The following is a 25588-nucleotide window of genomic DNA, read 5'->3' as shown; positions in this document are numbered from 1 at the left end:
GAACACATAGGAAGGGGAACATCACACTCCGGGGACTGTTGTGGGGTGGGGGGAGGGGGGAGGGATAGCTTTAGGAGATATACTTAATGCTAAATGACGAGTTAATGGGTGCAGCACACCAGCATGGCAGATGTATACATATGTAACTAACCTGCACATTGTGCACATGTACCTAAAACTTTAAGTATAATAATAATAAAATTAAAAAAAAACAAATAAAAGCAGAAATAGGCAAATCTTTTGTTTGTTTGTTTGCTTGTTTTGAGACAGGATCTTGCTCTGTCACCCAGGCTGTAGTACAGTGGTGCGATCTCAGCTCACTGCAACCTCCGCCTCCCAGGTTCAAGCAATTCTCCTGCCTCAGCCTCCCAAGTAGCTGGGATTACAGGTGTGAACCACCATGCCTGGCTAATTTTTGTATTTTTAGTAGAGATTTTAGTAGAGATGGGGCTTCACCATGTTGGCCAGGCTGGTCTCAAACTCCTGACTTCAAGTGATGTGCTTGCCTCAGCCTCTCAAAATGCTGGGATGACAGGTATGAGGCACTGCACCCGGCAAGGCAAATCTATCATAGTCAGATATTTCAATATGCTACTCTCAATAACTGATAAAACAAGCAGACAGAAAATCAGCAAGGACATAGTATACATACATACACAGAATATCAATAATATCAACAAAATACATAGAAAAATACATAGAAAAACACATAGAAAAATACGTAGAAAAACCAATAATATCAACAGAATTGACCTGATTTATAAAATATTGTACACAACAAAATTCACATTCTTCTCAAGTGCACACAAACTCTTCCCGAAAATTGAAGAGAGAATTTTTCCCAATTCACTCATTCTATGAGGACAGCATTACCTTGATAGCAAAACTAGACAAAGACATTACAGGAAAAGAAAATTTCATGCCAATATCCTTCACGAACAGGGATGCAGAAATTCCCAACAAAACTTTAGCAAACCGAAGGACAAGATAATTCATTGCTCTATTAAAAAAAAAAGAAAAAGAAAAAAGTCCAGGCTTGGTGGCTTATGCCTGTGATCCCAGTATTTTGGGAGGCTGAGGTGGGAGGATCGCTTGAGCCTGAGAGTTTGAGATCAGCCTGGGCAACATAGTGAGATTCTGTCTCTACAAAAAAAAAAATTACAAAAACAAACAAAAAGATAATTGGGGAAAGAATACTCTTTTTAACAAATGATCTTAGGACAAATAGATATCCACATTCAAAAGAATATACAGCAGTTGGACCCCTTCCTTACACCAAACAAAAAGATTAATACCGAACGGTTCACAGTCCTAAATGTAAGAGCTAAAAATATATAATTTTTTTTTGAGATGGAGTCTTGCTCTGGGGTGCAGTGGCGTGATCTCGGCTCACTGCAACCTCTGCCTCCTGGGTTCAAGCAATTCTCCCTGCCTCAGCCTCTCAAGTAGCTGGGACTACAGGCACCCGCCACTATGCCCAGCTAGTTTTTGTATTTTTTAGTAGTGACAGGGTTTTGCCACGTTGGCCAGGCTGGTCTTGAACTCCTGACCTCAGGTGATCCGCCTGCCTTGGCCTCTCAAAGTGCTGGGATTACAGGCGTGAGCCACCGTGCCTGGCCTAAAAATATAAAATTCTTAAAAGAAAACACAGGAGTAAATCTCCATGACTTCAGACTAAGCAAAGTCTTCGTAGATATGACATCAAAAGCAACAAAAAGAAAAATAGAGAATTGGGCTTCATCGAAACTTAAAACTTTTGTGTTTCAAAGGACACCATCAAGAAACTGTCCGACTGCCCACAAAATGGAAAAATGTATCTGCCAATTAGATATCTGATAAGGGGCTTGTGTCTAGAATATGTAAAGAACTCTTACGACATCTTGATGCAGGTGAGCTCCACAGTAGGGCTTAGCCTGTGAGGGTTCTTGGCTTTCGCCAGGGAAGGATTTAAGGGTGAGTGGGAGGTATGGAAGCGGCAGGGCTACAGCTCCTGCAGAGCGGGGCTGCCCCCCAGGCAGAAAGCAGCAGCTCAGGGCAGTGTCGCAGTCATATTTATACCCACTTTTAACCGTGTGCAGATCAAGGGGTGGTTTATGTGGACATTTCTAGGGAAGCGGCAGTAACTTTTGGGTCATCAGGCCATTGCCATGGAAAGGGGCGGTAACTCCCAGGTGTTGCCATGGTGATGGTAAACTGGCATGATGCGTTGGTGGGCGTGTCTTATGGAAGGCTGCTTCCTCCCTGGCCCTGTTTTATCTAGTCCTCAATTTGGTCTTGTGTCTGAGCCCCACTTCTGGAGTCAAGTTCTGCCTCTTATCTCCATTTCTCCAACTAAGATCTACAAATGGCCCATACCACACAAAAAGATGCTCAACATCATTAGCCTTTAGAGAAATGTAAATCAAAACCACAAGAAGGCACCACTTCACACCCACAAAGATGGCTACATCCAAAAGACAGACAGGCCAGCAAGGTGGCTCATGCTTGTAATCCCAGCACGTTGGGAGGCTGAGGCGGGCGGATCACAAGGTCAGAAGATGGAGACCATTCTGGCCAACATGGTGAAACCCTGTCTCTACTAAAAATACAAAAATTAGCTGGGTGTGGTGGTGGGTGCCTGTAGTCCCAGCTACTTGGGAGGCTGAGGCAGGAGAATTGCTTGAGCCCGGGAGGCAGAGGTTGCAGTGAGCTGAGATTGCACCACTGCACTCCAGCCTGGACAATAAAGCAAGACCCAGTCTCAAAAAAAAAAAGGCTGGGGGCAGGGGCTGATGCCTGTAATCCCAGCCCTTTGGGAGGCCGAGGGCGGTGGATCAAGAAGTCAGGAGATTGAGATCATCCTGGCTAGCAGGGTGAAACCCCGTCTGTACTAAAAAAATACAAAAAAATTAGCCGGGCATGGTGGCGGGCGCCTGTAGTCTCAGCTACTCAGGAGGCTGAGGCAGGAGAATGGTGTGAACCCAGGAGGTGGAGCTTGCAGTGAGCCGAGATCGAGCCACTGCACTCTAGCCTGGATGACAGGGCAAAACTCAGTCTCAGAAAAAAAAAAAAAAAAAAAAAGAAGACAGACAGTAGCAAGTACTGAGGAGGGTGTAAAGCCATTGGAACCCTCTTTCACTGCTGGAGGTAATGTAAAAACCTTGCAGCTTTTCATGTTCAGACTGAAAAGGAAGAAGTAAAACTGTATTTATTTATAAACAATATGATCGTATATAGAGAAAATCTTAAGGAATCCTCTAAAAAACTAGTAGAACTAATAAATGAGTAAAGCAAGTCAAAGGAAATGAGGTCAATATGTAAAAATCAATTGTAGTCTACGGCAACCTCTGAAATGAAGTTAAGAAAATTCTACTCATGATGGCATAAAATGAATAAACAAATTTACCAGCATTTAGAAATAATTAATAAAATAATTATAATTCAATATCTAATAAATAACATTATTATGTGTTAATAGCTTTCACAAAGAAGTGCAAGATGTGTGCTGAAAGGAACAAGACGCTGGTGATAAAGTAAGAACTCTACCTAAATGGAGAGATGCTTCTGTGTTCATGAGCTGGAGGCCTCAGTGTTGGTAAGATTTCATCTGGCCATTCTCTCCAGAGGGGTTCAACGCACCTCCATCAACATTCCAGCAGCCTTCTTTTGTTGTTGTTGCAGAAGTTGGCAAGCTGATCTTAAAATTTTATACAGAAATGTAAAGGTCCCAGCAGAGTCAAGATCATTTTGAAAAGGAAAAACAAAACTGGAGGACTCTCCAATTGGAAAACGTGCTAAAAGCAACAAGAATCCAGATAGTGTGGTCCTGGCATAGACTGAGGATAAATCAGGATAGACAGATCAGTGGAGCAGACTGGGGGTCCAGGCATCAACCCTGACTCTTAGGGCTGACTGATTTTCAACCAAGGTGCCAGGGCAACTCAACGGCAAAAGGACAGTGTTCTCAACAAATGATGCTGGGATGATTGAACATCCCCATGAAGAAAAGATGAATTTAGAACTTTATCTTTTCCATAAAAAATAAGTCACACTGGATCCCAGGCCTAAATGTAAGAGCTAGAACTATAAGAGTTCTGGGGGGATACGAGAAAATCTTTGTGAAACTTGGGTTAGGCAAAGAATTCTTGAATACGGTACCAAAACTATGTTCCATAAAAGAAAAAATGGACAAACTGGACTTCAGCAAAATGAAAAACTTTTGCTGTTCCAAAGATAGCATTAGGCAAATGAAAAGATAAGCCATAGGTGGACGGAAAGCATTTGCAAAGACGTATCTGATAAAGGACTTATATCCACAATAGGTAAAGAACTCTATAGCTAAAAATAAGAAGACAACCTTTTTTTCGGTTTTTTTTTTCTTCTTCTTCTTCTTTTTTTTTTTTTTTTAATGAGACAGGATCTCCCTCTGTCACCCAGGCTAGAGTATAGTGGTGCAGTCACGGGGCTCACTGTAGCCTCAACCTGCTGGGCTCAAGGGACTCTCCCAATTTCAGCCTTCCGAGTAGCTGGGACCACACGCATGCACTACCATGACCAGCTAATTAAAAACAATTTTGGTTTCTTTTTTTAGGGATGGGGTCTCACTATATTGCCCAGGCTGGTCTTGATCTCCTGGACTTGGCCGGGCACGGTGGCTCACGCCTGTAATCCCAGCACTTTGGGAGGCCAAGGCGGGCGGATCACGAGGTCAGGAGATCGAGACCATCCTGGCCAACATGGTGAAACCCCGTCTCTACTAAAAAAAAAATACAAGAAATTAGCTGGGCATGGTGGTGGGCGCCTGTAGTCCCAGCTACTCGGGAGGCTGAGGCAGGAGAATCGCTTGAACCTGGGAGGCGGGGCTTGCAGTGAGCCGAGATCATGCCACCGCACTCCAGCCCGGGTGACACAGCGAGACTCTGTCTCAAAACAACAACAACAACAACAACAAAAAGAAAGATCTCCTGGGCTCTAGTGATCCTCGCACCTCAGCCTCCCAAAGTGCTGGGATTTTAGGTGTGAGCCACTGTGCCTGACTGACAGTCCAATTTTTAAAAAATGGGTGTAATATTTGAATAGACATTTCTCCAAAGAAGATAAACAAATAGCCAATCAACACAGCGAGAGCCACTCATCGTCATCACTCGTTAGGGAAATGCGAATCAAAATCACGAGGAGCTATCACTTCACACCCACAGGGCAGCTATTACAAAAAGACACAATTCCAAGTGTTGGGAAGACGCAGAGAAATCTGAACCTTCATGCATTACTGGCGGGACTGTAAAATGCTGCAGCAATTTTGGAAAACCAGTTTAGCAGTTTCTTTAAAAGTTTAGGCCAGGCGCGGTGGCTCACGCCTGTAATCCCAGCACTTTGGGAGGCTGAGGCAGGCTGATCACCTGAGGTCGGGAGTTCGAGACCAGCCTGAGCGACATGGCGAAACCCCATCTCTACTCAAAATACAAAATTAGTGGGGCATGATGGCACATGCCTGTAATCCCAGCTACTCAGGAGGCCGAGGCAGAATCGCTTGAACGCAGGAGGCAGAGGTTGCGGAGAGCCGACATTGCACCACTGCACTCCAGCCTGGGCAGCAAGAGTGAAACTCCATCTCAAAAAAAAAAAAAAAAAAGTTCAAACATAAATCTACCATGTGATCCAGCAATTCCATTCATAAGTGCATACCCATGAGAAATGAAAACACATTCACACAAAAACTTGTATACACATGTCCACAGCAGCACTATTCATAACAGCCCAAGGTGCAAACAACTGCGATGGCCAACAGCAGATGAGTGGGGAAGCAGAAAATAGCCCCTCACTAGAACGGAAGACTATTCCTCCTAAAAAGGAAGGACACTCTGACACATGTGCACGCGTGCCCCCCCCCCACGTATACACATTCAGACCTGTGCACACCTGTGCAAGGCATACACACATATGCACACACACACACAAGCACGCACATCACACAATATGTGCACACATGCTTGCACACACACCCAAGGCTGCCCTGACTGGCAGGGAAGCTGGCACGCCTGCGACCTCTCTGCCAGGCTCTGGGCACGAAGTCACTGCTGTGCCTCAGGAGCCACATGCAACATCTCGTCCGCATCTTCACTGCTTAAGAACCTGCTGCCTGTTTCTCTTTTGGAAATGTTAGGTCATCTCCCCCTGGAGATGCTTACTCTTGGCAATTTCCCCGTGGTCCTGTAGCAGCTGAACGTTCACCGAGAAGGGAGACCCTTGGGCCACTTCCATCACCTCCGGACCCAAGATCACGATCCTCGTAGCTTGTTCTGGGAGAGGACAGAGTGTGGCTTTAGCGGTGACTGGCATGGTCCCCCACCCACCCCATCGCTGAGTCAGCAGTGGGCACCCCAGGAACCGACCAGAGCCCAGTGTGGCAGCTGGAACACAAGCACATGCGGGGGCCGACCCTCCGCAAACCACCTTGCAGAGCAGCGACCTGGGCATTCGTCCGCACTCAGACCGTGAGGCTCGGCTCTGCTGGCCCGGAGCACTGTGGAATTGAACCAAGTGGACCACCGGGGCCACGGAGCATACAAGAGACACAAGTGGGTGGTGTGGGGCTGTTGGGTTTTCCTGCCCGTGGAATGTTCCTGCACGTCTTCCCGCTGGTCGGGATTTAGGCGCTGCATTCCCTGCATCTGAGTCAGCACCCTGAGGTGCTGGACCTGGGACTAGGGCAAGGCCTGGCAAGGGTGGGTCCACCGGCTGGCCAGTGTCTCCTGGCAGCCAGGGCCGCCCCTGCTCCACCGGCGCCTGCAGGGCATCGCTGTGGGCGGTGTCGTCACACCGCGTCCTGCCGCCCACCGCCCCTGTCCCCACCTGCCATCCCTGACTCTCCCCTATGGATTGGCCTCCAGCAAAGCACAATGGAGGGGCTTTAAAAGCAGATGCTGGGAGAACACCTGGGATCTGAGGCTGCCTCAAAAGGCAGCACAGGCAACGCCGGGTGCACAGGGTGGCGGGTGCCCCGGACTTCATGGTAATGGTGGGGCTGGGGAAGGGCCTGAAGCTCTGGCCCCTGTGGGAGCTCCTGCTGTGTTCTGGGGGCAAAGCCAGAGCCCACCTTGGCTCGGAGGGAGACCCTCCTCGGGGTGAAGCCAGGCTGCGTCCTGCACCTCTTGCCCCGTTTTTCCCACCTAGAAATTTCAACAAGGGCCAAGAGACTTTTTTGGGAGGAGGGGCTGGGATCTGGATTCTTTCCCTTGAGGTGAGGTCACCAAGACACTCCTGGAGAGCTCTGCTGAGGATCCAGGGGCCCCTCACGGAGACTCCGCCTGAGGGAGAAGCATCTGGGCCGGGACCCAGGCTCGGCCTCCATCCCAGGATCCCCTGCAGGGTGCACTGTGTGCGTGCGGGTGCTGGGACCCACCTCTCAGTGCTCCCCAGGCACCTGGCCACTCCTGCCTTCCCGAAGATCTCAGCCTCCACGAGGAGCCCAGGGCCAGCAGGTCTGTGCTGAGGGCAGCAGTTACTGTCACCCGTCACCCCTGTGACCTCTCCCAGCTAACAGGTCTTGGTCCCCCAAGGTCCTCCAACCCAGGAGGTATGTGTGGGGCTGCCTGGGCTGAGACCTTGCAGGTGCCCCGGCGCAGAGCCAGAGTCGGTGCTGGCGGCACCTGCACCTGTGTCATGAACTTGGCCCCAAGGTTTGGATGAGTGTTGTGTCCCTGGCTAGACTGACCCCTGGGGTGGCACCCTCATCCTGGAATCTATCGAGAGGCCACCCACAGGCCACCAGGAACACCATGGGGAGAGGGAGAGTGGCTCGGGAGGCAGCCCCCAGAGGAGGCCCAACTGGCTGGTCCTTCTGTGAGCCCAGGCCACCCTGTGGCCACATCACAGTGCAGAGGGCTCAGGGAAATTGGACAGAGGCCACTTGGGGGACAGCGCAGCCGTGAAGAGGCCACCCCCAGACACTCAGGCCCCTAGTCCGGGAAGCCCCACTTGCAGCAGGACCACTTTTGACATCAGATTAGAACATGTTTTTCCTTAAAAGGGGTGGGATTTTATATTCCACTTTGCCCCACCCCTCCCCAGTGTGCTCTTGGTCAGTATTTCCCATATGACTGCCCAGGGGCCAGGGACACACCCCACAGTGGACCTCACAGTGCCCACAGGAAGGCAGGGACACCTACCTGCTGGGTGGCCGTTGATCCACAACCCATAATAGGTGACCCCTGAGCAGTGGGCCATGCTGCCCAGTCCACTGAAGACGTCGCTGTGCCACTGTCCCTGCAGAGAGAAGGGTGAGGCTCAGGCTGGTGGCTCCCAAGGGGCTTTTGTGGGTCCCCGCATGGCACTGCAGCTTCCTGGTGCTACAGCAGGGCCCCAAGACCAAAGGCTGCTAGAAAACTACATCGTCTCGAGGGTCCTTGCAGCCTGTCCCTTGGTGGTAAGAAACTATGTTTCATTAGAATGCAATCCAATTTGCTTTGCAAAATATACTCCCTTTGGAATTTTAACGATGCCAGGAGGTATGGGAACAACGGCACAGTATATAAAATGCAAACAAAACCTCGAACGGGCACATTTCAGCAAAAAAAATCCTTTTAATACAAAGATATTGTGTTTGTGGCATGTATCATAAAGGAGGCCTGAACCCGCAAACTGGCCGACTGTGGCGTTGGGATTAAGGTGCCCTGCTTGTCCGTTACACTGTTCATTTATACATGCAGAGGCCAATTAAAAAACACAGTTTGAAAAAATGTGCCCGTGCGCTTGGGAGAAATGCCTGTTCGCTGCACACCCCAACTCTGCCTCCTTCATAACAAGCCTGGTTTCCAAGTCATACAACAAAGCCTGGGAAAATCATATGAAATAGCAGGGTGATTATTTTCATGGAAAATTTAAATTGTATTTCATTTGACTCTGAATTACTTCTATTAGAAGAAAAATTAACCAAAGGCACGTTTTGCTTCTGTTCACTCTTTGGCAGGAGCCAAGTGGGCTCCTGCTTCCCTGCCCGGCCCTCCCTGGGTGCCTTTCCCAGGGGAACCCCGAGGCAGCCATGGCAGGTCTACAGGGCGCAGCGCGTGCCTTCTGGGGCCTCTCCACGGATCCTGGGCCCTGGGATGCGTGGGAAGAGACAGTGAGGGCCGAGGGCCAGGGCTGAGGAGTGTGGCAGATCAGGGAGAAGTGGATGGTGCTGGAGCTCTCTCTGGCTGCAGGGAGACAGGGCCTCTGCAGACAGCCCTGAAGGCGACTGGATTGCCCCAAAGGCCAGGGAGAGCCACAGTGCATGAAGGGCTGGGGCAGGGTGGGGGCAACTCACAGCTGCTGGCTGGGAGCACGGCTCACGCCTCCAGGCAGGGGGCTCCGATCCGAGACAACTGGCAGCCTGCGTGGGTGCCCGGAGGCAGCAAAAAGGCAGCTCTCAGCTTCAGGAGAGGCTGGGCAGCCAGCTCGGGGTGCCAGGTGGGCAGAGGCCTGGCTGCTGTCTGGACAGGGCCCTTGCTCCTGAGGCTCTTGTTCCTCCAGCTCCCAGACCCCAAGATCCCAGCCAGCACCCACCCGGCTGCATTCCTGCAGTGTTCTAAGCTGAGCGCACCACTGACGTCACCCCATCGGCCCAGACAGTTGCCCTGAAGATCAGAGTCCGGTTCACCATGCCACCCTGGGCTCTGGGCAAGCACCATCCACACTGGCAACTACAGTGGATGGGGGCCCCAGAGCTGACCACATGTGGGGTCAGGTGAGAGTGGTTCTGGGCTTCAGATACCAAGGACTGGCGCAGAGTCCATGGGCTGCCCTGACTGCTGCTGCACGGCATGCCTGGAGGCCATGCCCTGTTGGAGGCCGTGGGCACCCTTGCATCCACAGAGCACCTCCCCTCAGCCTTGCCTCCTCAGCTCTCTGTCCTATGACTCCAGACGTTCCCACCAAACTGGGTGAGAGTCCAATGCATTTGACTGGCATTTCTTGAGGGTCTCTTCCTGGGACCACTGTCCTCACTGTCTCTCATCTCATTCACGCTGGACGGGGAGAGGCGCGAGTCAGCGCACAGCTGAGGGCTCTTCAGGGCGTCCGGGGCCCCCGTCACCGTCAGTGATGAGAATGGCGATGTCTGGTCTCTGCCCCCTTCCACCTGCTCGGCCTCTGGAAGGTGCCCGGGCTTTTTAGGAGGAGGGAGGTGGAGCTGCGGGGCAGGGCTGACACCAGCTGCAATATGGCGTCCAGGGTGAGTACCCAGTGAGGCTGTGGCTGGGCAGGGGAAGCCGGACACACTCGAGTCACGAGAAATGCAGAGGTGCAGAGCCCGCCTTTGGGGTGAGTGGCTCCACCCATGGTTGGTCTGGGGCTGCGGCTCACGTATGTGGCACGAGCCTGCCTGGCATCCCCCTCCCTGGGTGCGCAGCAATCAGGTCAGGGCTTGGCATCCTCGGTACCCACCGCTGGTGTCCAGGTGGGAGGGCTGAGCCAGGCAAGCTTTCATGCAGCGCTTGGTCAGTCCAAGCACATTTGAGTGATCAATTCAACTGATCCAATAGCACGGTCTTGTCTAATTCACGTTATCAATCACACCTTTGACAATTTGGCTGTTTCTGTTGCATGTACCCCAAGCAGGAACGAGCAAGAGCTTATTAAATAGGGTGCAGGGGAGGCTCCTGATCCTCCTGCTGACGGCACAGACTGGGGCGCTGAGAGTCCTGGAGCAGCTGCCTCCCGCCCGGGCCTCAGGGAGCACCCAGGCACAGTCCAGGCCGATGCCCATCGTGGAGAGTTACATGCAGGGCCTCAGCCACACAGAGGCTGGGACCGAGGAATGGGCATTTTGCCACCTGCTCACCCTCCTCCTCCCTGCCGGGCCACTGCCTGGCACCCAGGTGAGCACAGGTGTGCGGTGTGGGACACGGGAAGGTGGTGATGGTCACACGACCTTTGGGGAAGGGCCACTTGGGGTCCAGGTCCACACCCAAAATAAAGAGGCAAACAGCGGTTCCAAAGTCAGGAAGTGGTCATGCAGGATGATGGTGACACACATACGTCCCCCTCGGTCACAAAGGCAACCCCAGGACCACAAGGGTGTCCTCTGTGAGGGGCCCTCCCTTCCCTGCCCAGCTGGGTGGCAGAGCACTCAGGAGGCCCCGGGCAGTGCTCGGCTTTCCCCAGCTCCCAGCACCACTCAGCCGAAGGCTCACACCTTCCTTGATAGTCGACGAGCTGGGACGGCTCGGCTGGTGCAGGGACTGCTCTGGCGCTGGCCCACTCCAAGCAGCCTGGGGCAGAAGAGGTTGTGAGTGCTCTTCTTTCTCCCACTGGGAAGCACTTCTGGTCCATTCATGCTGTTTTCTTTCCATGCTTTATCGGAAGCGATGCCCTCTGTTTTCAGGCCCTAGTCAGGCGTCCACCCTCCCCTGGCACCATCAGGCACTTCCTGCCTCTGGCCCTCCTGGAGGGGTCCTGGTCTGGTGCTCCTTGGGGTTCAACAGCGCCGGGAGGTGGGGGTGAAGAGCAGGGGCTCCAGCTTTCCCCAGTGTTGGCCTCGAGGGTGCTGTGGTCTGGAGAAAGTAACCCCCAACCATTGCCAAACCTTGGGCATCAAGAGATGGGGACTTTGCTGAGGTTCACGGCCTGGTGCACCAGGTGGGGGCTCCGAGGACCAGCTGCCCAGCCCCCTCAGGCCACGTCATGAGTGAGGAGCCTGCCGGACCCTTCTGCCTGGGCCCTGCGACTGATCAGGGGCTGGTGTGCCTTGGTGGCATGGGTGGGGCTAGCTCCGGTTTCTGAAGACCGGCCATTTGCCGTGAGGACCAGGCGTCCTGCATTTGACCTCGCTGGTCCCATCGCAAGTGCCTGAGCTTCAAGGTGTGAACTGTGAGGAGTTCCAGAGGGGACATGGGGCCTGCCCTAGTGTAACCCTAGTGCTTCCATGACGGCCCCAATAGCCGGCCCCCTCCTCTGCCCCAGGGTGGTGGTGGGGTCCACATGAGGCAAGCTGGCCAGACTCCCCACAGGCCATGCGTGCTCAAACACCCCAAATTATCTACATGATTCTCAGTGTTGCATGCACCCCAGGAATCCCCCACTGGCCCAGGCTTCCTGGACTGTGACCCCTGGGTCCGAGGGCAGTAGGCCCAAACGTGGAGGCTGTAGGCCCCGTGGAGGCCCCCGGTTGGGCATTCCCACACACGCCCAGCTGAGGAGAGGAGGCTCGGGGACTGCGGCAGGCAAAGCCGCCCAGAAGGAGCCACCTGCTCCGTGCAGTGAGCAGGTGCTCGGCACCCAGTGGCAACTCCGGGAAAGCTGGCGTGTGAGACAGCCAACACTCATGGCGCAGCTGATATAGCCAAGGGACGCCCGGAGGGCCGCGCTGCTGCCAACATGGGTAGGAGACGCTCTGATGTGCACACACGTGTGTGGCCTCCACTCTGTCTGCTCCGTGTTCTGGTCCGGCTCCCACCGAGGATGTTCAGGAGGACGTGTGGGGCCTGCCCAAGCCCTCGGGTCCTGGGAGGTCGAGGCAGTAAGCTGTAAACTAGGAGTGTGGAGGACGGAGATGGCTGAGGCGTCACAGGCTGGTGGGGGTGCTTGTGGCCCAGGACCTCTGTGGCTTCCGGGACCGGCCTGAGCCGCGTGGCTCCTGTCCCTGTGGAAGAGGAGCCTTCTCTGCTTTGGGATCCGCTGTTCTTATTTTCCGTCAGAAGAAGCTGTAACACGTTTATTTTCAGGAATGCATTTTTTTTCTAGAATGCATTTTTAAAAAAAGGTTCTTCATAGAGCTCTGCATTAAGGAATACTGGCTGCAAGGCAGGAGACATGGTTTGCAGAAAACACACCTGCTGTCGAGAGGGAGAACAGGTCTCCCGGAGGGGCCTCACCAACCCCGAGCTCATGGTGCCTGGGTAGCAGCCGATGTCTCCTTGAGTTTCTCCTACTATAGATGGGTGGATCAGAGCTGATGTAGGAGGTGCCAAGGGCATGCTCCGAGGTGGGCAGAGGCGAAGGCCAGGAGAGAGAAAAGAAAGGACTTACCACTTTCTAGTCTTTTCAGAACATAAAATGATCTCTAAAAATAAACGAACAGCCGGCACTGGTTGGGGTGTGGCTGGAGGGGCAGGGCAATTCTAAGAGGCAACTCAGTGTCCAAGAAGGTCCCAGCGCCTACCTCGTGGCCTTGATCGATGGTTTAAGCTCCCAGGGAAGAAGTCAAAAGGCCAAACTCCTGTGCACAAAGGCACTGCACAAAGCCTGGCAGCACCAAACATGGCGAGGGGCAGGCGCTCACGGGTGGGGGCAGCTGGTGGCCAGGACTGGGGGAGACTACAGCTGCCAAGAAGCATCAAAGAGGGGGAGACCGGGTGCGCAGTGGTGGCCATGGCTGACAGTGGATGGGCTTGCATCTCAATTGTGGTTATTGTTAAGAGGGCTAATACTCATGAGGGTAACCTTTTACAAAAACAACAGAAAATAACCAGTGTTGGTGAGGGTGGGGAGGAACTGGAACTGTGTGCACTGTGGGCAGGAAGGTAAAAGGGTGAGGCCGCTGTGGAGAACAGCATGGCGGTTCCTCAAAAATTAAAAACAGAATCACCATCCGACGCAGCAGTCTCACCTCTGGGGCTGCAGCCCACAGGGCCTTGAAGAGCTCTCTGTGCAGCCGTATTCACAGCAGCATCACCCACAGGACCCAGGGGGGGAAGCCTCCCCAGAGTCCACCCACAGACGGGCAGAGAAGCGTGTCTGTCCACACGGAGTGGTGGTGGTGGGGGGTGCGGGCCCGGCTCAGCCTTAGCAAGGAAGGAGGGGCTGGCACAGGCTCCAGCATGGAGGCTTCTGGGGACACTGTGCCGGGTGAAACAAGCCTGGCACGAAAGGACACCACTCACAGGAGGCCCTGAGATCAGTAGAGTCTACAAACACACAGTGGAACGGTGGCTGCCAGGGGTGGAAGCGTGGGGAGTTCGTGCTGGATGGGGACAGAGGTTCGGGTGGGAAGGTGACAAAGTTCTGGAGGTGGATGTGGTTGTGGCTACACGAAATGTGCCCGTGCCTCCTGCCACGCCACTGCACGCTTAAAAATGGTCACGGCCCAGCGCGGCGGCTCGCGCCTGAAATCCCAGCCCTTTGGGGGCCAAGGCAGAAGCACTTGGGGCCCAGGAATTGGAGATTAGCCTGGGCAACACAGTGAGACCTCGCCTCTTCAAAACAAAAAGTAGTTAAGATGCTAAGTTTTATATTATATGGATTTTACCATGACAAAATGGTTGGTGTTTTGGTTTTTTATTTTTCTGAGACAGGGTCTTGCTCTGTCACCCAGGCTGGAGTGCAGTGGGCGTGATCTCAGCTCACTACAACCTCTGCCTCCCAGGTTCAAGCGATCCTCCCTCCTCAGCCTCCTGAGGAGCTGGGCCACAGGTGTGTACCACCATGCTTAGCTAATTTTGTATTGTTTAAAAATTCTTTTGTAGAGACAGGGTCTCCCCATGTTGCCCAGGCTGGTCTTAAACTCCTGGGCCCAAGCAATCCTCCCACCTCGGCCTCCCAAAGTGTTGGGATTACAGGCGTGAGCCACTGCACCTGGCCTACTTTTGTATTTTTTAAAACTTCTTTTGTAGAGACAGGGTCTCCCTGTGTTGCCCAGGCTGGTCTTGAACTCCTGGGCTCAAGCAGTCCTCCCACCTCGGCCTCCCAAAGTGCTGAGAGTACAGGTGTGAGCCACCGTGCCTGGTCAACAAAATGTTTTTTAAAGCTGGCTAAATATTTGACTAATGACACCACAAGGAACAGCTGTCCCCTCACTCTGGACAGCTCTCGGAATGTGCGGCCTGACTCCCGTCTCTGGCGGCTGCTGCCTCTCCGGGTCGATGCCGTTTACTCTCCAGGTTGAAGGTGGAGGAGAGGCACTGTGACCGGAGGGCCCAGCGCTAAGACGCAGAGCAGAGAACTGAGCAGCTGAGCCAAGAGAGCCTCGCTTCTCCTCATTAACCAGAGTCCAAGGGACAGACCTGGTAACGTCTTCTTGCACAAACAGCCATGTGAAAACCTCCTGCCTCTGAAGCGTGGTCTGGCAGCCACGGCTGTGCTGCGTGGGAGGCGGCCCCGGCCCAGTCCTGACCTGAGGGCATGGGGGCCCAGCCTGTCCTTTTGGCCTCGGGCGCCCTTCTCAGCGTCTACATCGGTCTGGGCAGGAGCAATGCCTGGAGAAGGCGCTGGAGGAGCAGGCAGCTCACTGGCCACGGTCTGCCAGTGCCTGCAGGTGTCAGCAGCGTGGACGAGGCCAGGGGACTGTTGCCACCAGTGACACTGCCCAGAGCACCCCGTGGGGCAGCGAGAACCAGCACACAGCAGTGTCCCCAGGGAGCTCAAGCCACGGGTCTACCTGGGGAGGGTGTGCGGGCCTCGGTTGGCAGGCGGTCCCAGGGCCTGCCTAGGTCTCCCAGTCCTCTGGGCCTGGACGGCAGAGGAGTGGGGAGGTCATGTTATAACCCCAGGGAATGTAGGTCACGCGAAGGGTTTGGTACCAAGACTCTCGCAGAAATCCTCTGCAAAACCCTCTGCAGAATTCAAGGTTTTAGCACCAAGGGGAGAAACCATCCCAAGCAGAAAGGCCTGGGGGGCCGCTTGGGGGCCCGGCTCTCAGGAGTACCCAGCCAGCCCTTGGGCCCAGTGGCCATCCCAGGCCATCCTCCCCCGTCCAAACTCATGGCTTGGGAATAAGCTCTGGGCTCCCGGGGAGGAGCTGCCTCCCTCCGGCAAGGCCCGGGCCAGTGTGGTGCCGGGACAGGGCTGGGCTGCCCCCTGGTGGATGCGCTGAGCACCCTGGTGCTATCAGCCCAGGAGGGAGGGCGCCGTCCCTTGCCTGGTCCTCTCTCTTGGCCCAGGGCGCTGGTGACCAGCAAGCAGTGTGGACCCGAGTTGGCGCTTGGGTGGTAGCCAGGGGACCTGTGGGACAGAACAGCCTCTGGGGACAGGGCTGTGCTGGGAGTGGGGGTGGGGAGGACAAAGCTGTCCATGGTCCTCTGGAAGAACAGGAGCTGCTTCTCGCCCAGCCCAGGCCGGAGGGGATGGCCCTGTCTGGCAGCAGGCGGCACCTCTGTGTCCCTGGGCCATGAGACAGGCCCTGACCAGGTCCTCCTGAATCTCAGGGAACATGAGGATTGGGTGAGTGGCCGGGGGCCCCCAGGGCTGTGTTGCCCTGGTGAGGGAGCCTGCCATCCTAGCACCTCAGCTTCCTCACCTATGCCCTGCTGGGACTGGTGGGGATCATGAGCCAATGCACCGAAAGGCTGACAGCAGCGCCTGGCACCCAGGAAGTGAAACCACACACCCGAGCCCTAGCTCCAGAGCTGTGCACCAGCGCCGGCCCCAGCTTCGCCCTAGCCCTGCAAGGCGAGGGAATCGTCATGGTGGCAGTGGGGTGGGGGCCCGGGAATGCTCGGGCGGGAAGGGGCGGGCAGAAGAGAATTCTGCCCAGGGACTCCCTTAGGCGCACTCTCCCACTGCCACTCTGGACAGTGAAGACAAGGGAGCAGTGGCTGCCCCAGCACGCGGTGAAGTCTGGTCCTGTAGGATGGACACACGTCCCCAGGGGAGAAGAGGCAGAGCCTTGGCCTGGCTACAGCATCTCCTGCATATGGCTCAGGTGAGAACCCGCAGCACTAGCCCAGGCCAGCAGGGGCAGCAACGACGCTGACATGGGCTCCCGTGGTCCAGCAAGGACACTGCCAATGGTCAACTGCCCTGAGCAAGGCTGGCAGACCCCGGAGTGGGCATGGGTGGCACTTTTATCCAAGCAGGATGCTCTGTTTCAAGAGCAGGGAGGGTGGACATGCATGCGGAGGGGAGCCACACTGCACCTCCCGCCTGACCACCCCTCCAGGGGCCCCACATCTGACCACCTCTGAGGCCCTGCTGCGGGCAGCTGTGCCAGCCAGGATGAGGCTCCCATCCCCACCCCCAACTCCTCCATCCCCATGTGGCCCCATGCCAACTGCCAACCCATCACCTCTCAGCTCCCAGCACCCCCCTTCCTTGCCCACTTTTGCCTGATGGGAACTGGACCCTGTCAACGTTTCTCCTTTGCCAACAAGTGCAATGCCAGGCTTTGTCAACAGAGAACAAGGCGGGACTGTGGGAGGTAGTGTTTCTACTTTAACTCCTATGGCCAGGGCCAGTGGCCTGTGGAACACCCCAGTGTCTGGTCTCTGGCAAGCGTCTCCTGCACCTCAGGGGGAGTTTCCTGAGAAGTAGCTTTGGCCCCTGGCACCCTAGAAAACCTCTCTACCACCTGGGCTGGCAGCCACACCCTCTCTGTGGAGGTCTGAGTCTCAGGAGGGTGCTGGGTTCCTCCTAGTTCCAGGGACCATTATCTCCAACCACTGCTCCAACTTTCATAGGAGAATCTTGGCAAGGAAGGGAATTCAAGTGACATTGTAATTCTGCGACCCACACAATTAAATGTTGCGTTTCTCATCAAAGCAGCCCCGAGGCTCTAAGGAACGAGGGACTCCTGGCCACAGCAGTCCTGATTCTCAGGCTGTGACCTGCGCTGTGTTTAGACACCTGCACGTGTGGTTCCTATCTGTTAGTGCTGCTGGACGCTCAGGGGGCCCCTCACAGCCCTTGCAGTCACGGTCATCTTCATGGCTGTGATAGCCTCACACAGCAGCACCTGGGTTTCTGAGGCTCTCAATTCCACTGGTGCCTCACGGCCAGCATGGGGGATGGCTTGGTTATCCGTGAAGCACCCCCACGCTGTGGACCAGCAGCCTCCCCTTCCCACCAGCCAGGAGCTCAGGCCTGCAGCCCAGCCGAAGCAGCAACCACACCACTCCCAGACTCCACCGCAGAGGCCCCCTCCTGACACTGAGACGTTGCTCTTCCTTCTCCTGCCCTTTTTGGTAGGTAGCTGCCTCGTCCTTGTTGGTGACTCTTTCATTACGTTTTTCCCATTGGAGTGATGGGTGTGGTTTCTGTCTCCTGAATCGTCCTTGTTAGTGATTTTTTCATTACGTTTTTCCCCACTGGAGTGATCGGTGTTGCTTCTGCCTCCTGACTGCATCCTGAACCAGGCCCCACTGTCCATCCAATGCTCAGACCGAAAGCTCAGGCACCAACCTTGACTCTTCTCTTGCCTTTGCCCGCACATCCAGCCTGTCAACAAGTCTGGTGTCCTCTCCTCCAAACATCCTGAAATTTGCTCTCTGCACTCATGGGGCTGCTGCCCCATTCCCAAGAACAATCCTAGTCCCTGCCTTGTAGGGCCTGTCACAGACCAGAATGTACCACCCCCAAATCTGCCTCTTTGGCATCAGCACTATTTTGAGCAGATTATTTTGAGAAACTGCAGACACAGGAGAAGCTCCCTTTTGTAAGAAAAAATTTGCATCCGTAAAGGAAGTTCCACTGGTAAGGGCATCTCCTCTCCATACCACGAAGAGAAAGTCCCCAGATCGCCGAGGCGCAGAGGCTCCCGTCGGTGGAGAAGGCCCCGCCTCAGCTGCGCCACCAGCCTTATCCCCGTGACTGGCCCCCAGCACCCTTCTTCCTTTGGTTTGGCTGAAGATGGGATTTAAGTCAAAAGTGAGAGCCGCCTGTGAGCTTCCCTGCCTCTCCGTGTACCTCCCGAGTATACACAAGGCACACATATGAATACACTCCTGTTTGTTTTTCTCTTTTCCCAACAGGGAACTGTGAGGGGAGAGAGAAACTTATCTTCCCACACGGGATCAGGGCATCGCAGGGCCTGGCACGTGGAGAAGCTGCCAGGGTGAGGCTCCCCATACACCCCACGCGCCCTGCCCACCACGAGGCCTGCACCCTCTGGGCAGCAGATGCCGCGTCCCCGGGTACCTCGTAGGTGGAGCCGTCGGCGCCGCGCAGCACCCCGTGTCCCTGACGCCGGTCCCGGACCCAGTCGCCGTCGTACTTGTCACCGTTCCTGGGGGACACACGCACAGAGTCCACTCTCAACGGGGGGAGCCGGGTGGTGGCAGTGACTCAGACCGGCTCCTCCCACCGGGCTCCGCAGGCACCGCGGGACCGAGGCAAAGATAGGCCCGAGCAGATGGCCCCAAGAGCTCCTGCCTCGCCAGGGCCGGCTGGGGGCCGACGACAGGCGGTGGGGACACGTCCGCCCACCCCCACCCTAGATGGCAGGCCTGCTCGGGATGTGCTCAGCTTCCGCCACTCAAAATGGGAAATGACCCAGGAAAGGCAACGGGAGGGGGCTGCAGTCTCCACAGCCAGTGAGGCCGAGACTCCGCCGTAGGAATTTCCACACGGGCTGAAGATGCCCAGCACTTGGGAGGCGGGAGGCGGGAGGCTCTGCTGGCCGGAGGGCACCCCCATTCTCATTTAGACCTGGAGACGCTCCTGTGGTGCCACTTTGCCGCCAGCCTGACGTTCTCAGGAGGTATTTTAATCGGGGGGGGGGTGATGTTTTATCTACTAAACACACAATTGGTCAATTTCAATAAACAAGGGGAGAATTACAGAATAACACCGAAACCACAGAATGTGGTTCAACAACTTGGCACTGGGGGGTGGCGGGTAGACAGCAGGGGACGGAACAGGCCCGGGGTGTCCCATGGCAGTCCTGTCTACACCCGCAGGCCACATGGCCTCACACCTGCCCTGTGTATCTGTCATGCGCCAGGCAGCACCCGCAAGACTCATACTCACTTAAAGAGCATCTGCCCAGGGCCGTGCCTCTTGTTGTCATGGAAGGAGCCCTGGTACACTTGTCCATCCCGGTCCACCAGAAACCCGTGTCCTGGAGAAGAGACCAAGAGAAAGACTTGGCTTTGTGCCTCCTCCTGCATCTGAGAAGGGATCTGCCCTCCGCTCCTTGGAGGGCGGGCAGGAGCAAAGTAGCGAGTCTAGGAGGCATGGGGCTCAGGGCCCCCCAGGAACATGACGGACCCTCCAGACCTGGCTACACAGAGGCCTCAGCACGGCTCAGTGAGGCTCTGAACGGGAAGGGCAGATGTGCTTTGGGACAGGTCGGTGAGCTGACAGGGCAGCAAAAATGGCCCTGGGGTCCAGTTCTGAAAGGTGCCGTTGAGGGGCCTTGCAGACTGCCATCTGAGGCTGCACAGGCTCTGCGTGCTGCTGGGGTGAGGATGGGTGCAGTTTGGGCCTGTCGTTTGTTTTCACAAAAAACTTCAAGTTCACAGTGAGGAGGCCAGGGCTTGACCTGAACGAGGAGAAACTCAAAAGAGGATGGGGGTTCGTAAACTGCGGCATTTTCAGATTTTGGACAACTCAGAAATTTGAGAGTATTTCTGCTTCTTTTGTTTTTTTTTGTTGTTGTTGCTTTGCTTTTGAGACGAAGTCCCACTCTGTCGCCAGGCTGGAGTGCAGTGGCACGATCTCGGCTCACTACAACCTCTGCCTCCTGGGTTCAAGTGATTCTCTTGCCTCAGCCTCCTGAGTAGCTGGGATTACAGGTGTGTGCCACCATCCATGCCCAGCCATTTTTGTATTTTTAGTAGAGACGGAGTTTCACCATTTTGCCAAGGCTGGTCTCAAACTCCTCATCTCAGGTGATCCGCCCGCCTTGGCCTCCCAAAGTGCTGGGATTACAAGCGTGAGCTACCACGCCTGGCCTCTGCTTCTTAACATAAGGAAAACACTGGAAAAAGAAGCTCCGTCTGTGGTGGAGGGTATTATGTGCTTGACTCCTGTCTCGAGTGCGGGTGGCCTTTTGGCTGTGGGACTACGGACCGTGCTGGGCCTGGCTTGGCTGGGTAGAGGGACAGGGCACAGCCCCCTCCTGGCTTGAGTCTGGCCTCCTGACTTGCTTGGGCCAACAGAATGTGGAGGAAGTGGCTAAGCTGTCCAAGACTACTGGGCAAGGAGCTGGGCTTCCCAGGCCTATGCAGACCTCAGGGACCCTCAGGCCTGGCAGAGTTGCGGTGACTGTAGCCATTTAGTGACCCCACATAGGCCAGACCAGAAGCCCCTCCCTGCAGGGCCCAGGCCAACCTACTGACCCCAGGATCAGGAGCAGTCAATAAAGCAGTGGCCATTTTAACCCCTAAGCCATGGGCGTCTGTTCCGTGGTAACGGATGACAGAGCTGCATCAAGCGCCACAGGACCCGCTGGGCATACTGGTGTATGCCGGGCATAGGACATGGCCTGGGGGTGTGGAGAAGAGGGCATGGGCCCCCTACCTCCTTTCCCACCCTCTGAAGTCAGGCAGGCCCTCTCAGAGTTTCCTGAACCCGAGTGGACGTAGGATTCCATGTCCTGAAAGCGCCCACCCTCACAGCACCCGGCTCCTGTGGGCGCCAGACCTTCCCGCATGCCGTGGGAGACCTCCCCTTCGTAACATCCGCCGGCTTTGTACTCCATGACGCCGTAGCCTTGAGGCTCTCCCAGAACAAACTGTCCAGAGAAGGTGTCTCCTGCATGTGGACAAGGAGGAGGGGAGACAGGAGGTTCAGTTCAGGGCTGCAGCCCCAGTCGGCTCTCCTCTGTCCCTGACCCATGACACGCAGGAACCATTCCAGAATGGACGTCCCTGCCTCATCATACTACTCAGTCTGGTTCATGAGGGAAAACATGGTAAGCAGGTCTGGTCTCCCCAACAGCTGGGCATGCAGACAGCCCCAGGCAGACACTCTCTGTGGGCATCTATCCCGAGGGCAAAGGACCCTCTGGTTGGTTTGCAGGGTGAAGGGTGAGCTTTTTCCCTGGCTCTTTAAAAACTGAAAGCCAAGCCTGAGAGAAAACACCTAAACTGAGAACCCACCGACCCCTCTGGCGTGAGGGTCTGAGGTTCCTGGACACACAGCTCCCGGCAACGAGTCCCCAGAGCTGGTTTCCCATCTAGGGATACAATGTGGCTGAAATAGCTTTAAATAAAAAAGAAATAGTGTAACTTGGGACAGATACATCTTTATTCTAGAAAAGTGTCTCCGGAAGCCTGAGTTGCTCTCAGCGGTGACCACAGAGCCTCAGTCAGGTCCCCAGGGCTTCTCGGTAGGCCAGGCCCCTCACAGCACAAAGCTTCCCGTGTACATGTCACGCCTTCTGCGTGTAGACTCGGGGGACCAACTGAGCCCGATGGGTTATGAGAAAGGAGTGAATGTGCCATCCCGGCTAGAGCTCACCTGACCAGGCCCAGTGCCGGCGGCCTTCTCCCGTGATCTCTCCGTCCACAAACGCCCCTTCATAATAACTGCCATCTTTAAATAACAACTTCCCGTGACCTGGCAGGAGAAATCGTCATGTGAACTCAGACAGTGGTTGGGTTGACTGCGAATGACACTGTGCAGTGTTGGGCCTGTTTCTCAGAACGAAGAGCTTGGCTTCAAAACTTGTGTTTGGCTCCATCACTCATGCTATACATGTATTTAAAAATAAAAAAGTGTTCTCAAAAATATCTGCCGAAGCACGCCTGAGCGGCCGGCGCCTTCAGCCAGAACAAGCACAGGAATCGAAGTGCAGGCAGCCAGCCTGAGCAACACGGAGAGACCCCGTCTCTACACAAAATTTTAAAAATTAGCCAGGTGTGGTGGTACGTGTTTGTGGGTCCAGCTGCTCAGGAGGCTGAGGTGGGAGGATCCTTTGAGTCAGGAGGTTGAGGCTGCAGAGAGCCATGATTGCACCACTGCACTCCAGCCTGGGCGACAGAGCAAGACTGTCTCAAAAAAAAAAAAAAAAAAAAAAAGAGAGAGAGAAGAAAACTGGGCAGAGTGGCTGGGCGCAGTGGCTCATGCCTGTAATCCCAGCACTTTGGGAGGTCGAGGTGGGCAGATCACCTGAGGTCAGGAGTTCGAGACCAGCCTGGCCAACATGGCAAAACTGCATCTCTACTAAAAATACAAAAATTAGCTGGGCGTGGTGGCAGGTGCCTGTAATCCCAGCTACTCGTGAGGCTGAGGCAGGAGAATCACTTGAACCTGGGAGCCGGAGGTTGCAGTGAGCCGAGATGGCAGCATTGCATTCCAGCCTGGGCAACAAGAGCAAAACTCTGTCTCAAAAAAAAAAAAAAGAAAAGAAACAAAACTGGCAGAGAGCAGATACAAAACTGCGTGAGAGGAACACAGTGGGGGGAACGTCCACGCCACCGAAGGTTCATGGCACTTGCCTGGGGTTGGGGGAGGGGGTACAGTACAGGTGTTATCGACTTTATACTTGTTTTTTTTGTTCTGTTTTGAGATGGAGTCTCAGTCTGTCACCCGGGCTGGAGTGCAGTGGCACAATCTCAGCTGACTGCGACCTCTGCCTCCTGTGTTCAAGGGATTCTCCTGGCTCAGCCTGCCAAGTAGCTGGGATTACAGGTGTGCCTTACCACATCCAGCTATTATTGTCTTTTCAGTAGGGTCAGGGTTTCAGCATGCTGGTCAGGCTGTTCTGGAACTCCTGACCTCAAGTGATCCGCCCACCTTGGCCTCCCAAAGTACTGGGATTACAGGCGTGAGCCACTGAGCTTGGCTTGGCTTTACACTTTCTTTCTTCTATTACTTGGATTTACTACAAGAGTAGGTTCTCTTTATAATCGGAAATAAACCATAAAGCCAGTTTTCAGTCTGGAAAAGACAAATGAACTCAACCTCTAGGGAGAATTTCAAAGTCGCAGCTTCCTTTGCTAAAGGTAGCCCTCCAGGGGGGTCTCCCAGGCCTCTGTTTCCCCTGCCCATCCGGCCTTACCCTGAGCAGCCAGGGAAGCACCAGGGTACAATGGGCTCGAAAGCTACAGGAAATGCCACTTGCCCACCCAACCTCCCGGGGAGAAACTGGTTTCATCAGCTGTGCGGCAGCAGCTGCAAGAAGAGACCACAGAGGCTTCTCACCGTGCTTCCTCCCTGCTTTCCATTCTCCTTCATATCGGAAGAAGGAATTTGGGTATACGTAGACACCATAACCTGAGTATTGAGAAGACACACACAGGTAAGCACAGACACAGAGATGAGGGATGCTCTCCAGTGCTGAAGGAAGGAGTGCAGCTCCCTTGAGGGCCTTCAAGGGGTTGGTACACGTCACCTTCAGCAGACCAGAGGCGACCTGTGGGGCTCATGTGCTCTCCTGTCGACTGTTGGGCCATTCATTTGCTCATTTGTTTATGTGACAAGGATGAGGACCTACTTGGTGCGGAGAAGACAGGCCCAGTAAGAGGAGGGCTGGCTTGAAACAAGTGCAGGTCCTTGAGAGACCAGAGGTGCTCGGGAGGTGGTGAGGGGCAGGTTGGGAGCCTCGCTGCAGGAGATGAGTGAGCCAGGGGAAGGCAGAGCGGCAGTGTCAGTGAGGCACACAGGGGAGGAGCAGACTCTCCCATCCCCTGCTGTGGCCCTTCAGTGGCCTCCTATCGCTGGGGAGAAAATCCACACTCATACCCAAGGACGGCCTGGCCGGCTTCATCTCCTCCTAGTTGCTGGGTGTGCCACCTGCCAACTCCTGCAGTTCCAGGAATGGGCAGGGCTCCCTCCCTACCAGCTCCTCAGGCACATCTTGGGGGCAGGGTTTATGGGAAAATGTCGGGGAAGAGGGCAGGGGGTTACTACAGGCTACTGTATCTGTCCCAAATCAGGGTCAGGTTCTACCTCAAGATACTAGTGTTAGCTCTGAGTTCATTCCAGACCCGTTTATTTGATTCTAGAAACAGTTCCTATCAAAACCCGCTCTTTTTTTTTTTTTTTTTTCGAGACTGAGTCTTGCTCTGTCGCCCAGGCTGGGGTGCAGCGGCGCGATCTCGGCTCACTGCAACCTCCGCTTCCTGGGTTCAAGCGATTCTCCTGCCTCAGCCTCCCGAGTAGCTGGAACTACAGGAGACACCACCCCCGGCCAATTTTTGTATTTTTTAGTAGAGACGGGGTTTCACCATGTTGGCCACACTGGTCTCGAACTCCCGACCTCAGGTGATCCACCCGCCTCGGCCTCCCAAAGTGCTGGAAGTACAGGCAAAAACTGCTTTTGAAACGCGTCCTAGCGTTTCTGGACAGCACCGGCCAGGAAGTCAGGAGGCTTGGTGCTGCTCCTGCGCCTGCCCTCGCCCCACGTCCTGGGCTTCGGGATCCCCATGGCAACCCCAGGTCCCGCTGGCTGTGAGGCTCCGGCCGGAACCCGGTCTTCCCTGCTAGGAGCCCGCGGGGGGCGACCCCCTGCAGGGCTTGGCCTGCTGCGGGAGGAGGGCTCGGGGAAGGGTGCGAGCCGGGCCCGAGGCGCACGGCGAGTCCTGTGGGAGTGGGGGACGCGGGGGCGGCCCTGGCTCCGCCGCGGCACCTGGACCTCTACTTTCCGAGGTGAGCATTTGGGGGTCGAGGGCGTAGAGCGATCGCATCCTGAATGGAGCCCAGGGCAGCCAGCGACCTGTCCCGTGGCCCGCAGTCGTTACCGTCCCGGGGCGGCCGCCTAGGCGGGTCCCGACGCGGCCCGCGGGAACTCGGGGTGCCCTCGCCCGCCGCTGCCATCTTGCCGCCGAGGGTTCCCTTAGCGACCAGCAACGCCCGCTTCCATTGGTCTTTGTCGCAAGGGGGGGCGTGGCCACGGGCCTAGTCCCTGAGCCCGCGCAATCTCTGGAGCGAAGCTAGCCGGGCCCGGAGCCAGAGGACGCAGCTGCGCCTGTGCGCGTTTCCGCCTCTGTCGTCTCTTCCGCCGAGAGGCCCGCCCGCCAACGGCCTGCGCGTC

General features: G+C 55.2%; 1 protein-coding gene across 8 annotated transcripts in view; it reads right to left on the bottom strand.

Annotated features, from left to right (window-relative positions):
- MORN1 (MORN repeat containing 1) overlaps nt 1–25581 on the bottom strand; it is a 76235-nt gene extending 50654 nt beyond the window's left edge. For 3 of the 8 annotated variants that reach the window (XM_055382793.2, XM_055382783.2, XM_055382798.2), the window contains exons 1-8: nt 25296–25566; nt 23758–23829; nt 22072–22170; nt 21253–21363; nt 19636–19726; nt 18805–18892; nt 8148–8244; nt 6168–6278 (exon numbers count right to left, since the gene is read on the bottom strand). In XM_055382793.2, the coding sequence (XP_055238768.2) occupies nt 6168–6278; nt 8148–8244; nt 18805–18892; nt 19636–19726; nt 21253–21363; nt 22072–22170; nt 23758–23829; nt 25296–25371 (745 nt within the window). In that variant the 5' untranslated portion in view covers nt 25372–25566. The other 5 variants (XM_055382785.2, XM_055382790.2, XM_055382773.2 and 2 more) reach the window with 4 other exon arrangements.
- Between the last annotated feature and the right edge of the window lie 7 nt (nt 25582–25588).

This window comes from Gorilla gorilla, chromosome 1, assembly GCF_029281585.2.
Source record: "Gorilla gorilla gorilla isolate KB3781 chromosome 1, NHGRI_mGorGor1-v2.1_pri, whole genome shotgun sequence".
Classification (NCBI taxonomy): domain Eukaryota; kingdom Metazoa; phylum Chordata; class Mammalia; order Primates; family Hominidae; genus Gorilla; species Gorilla gorilla.
This window is presented reverse-complemented; position numbering and strand designations above follow the sequence as displayed.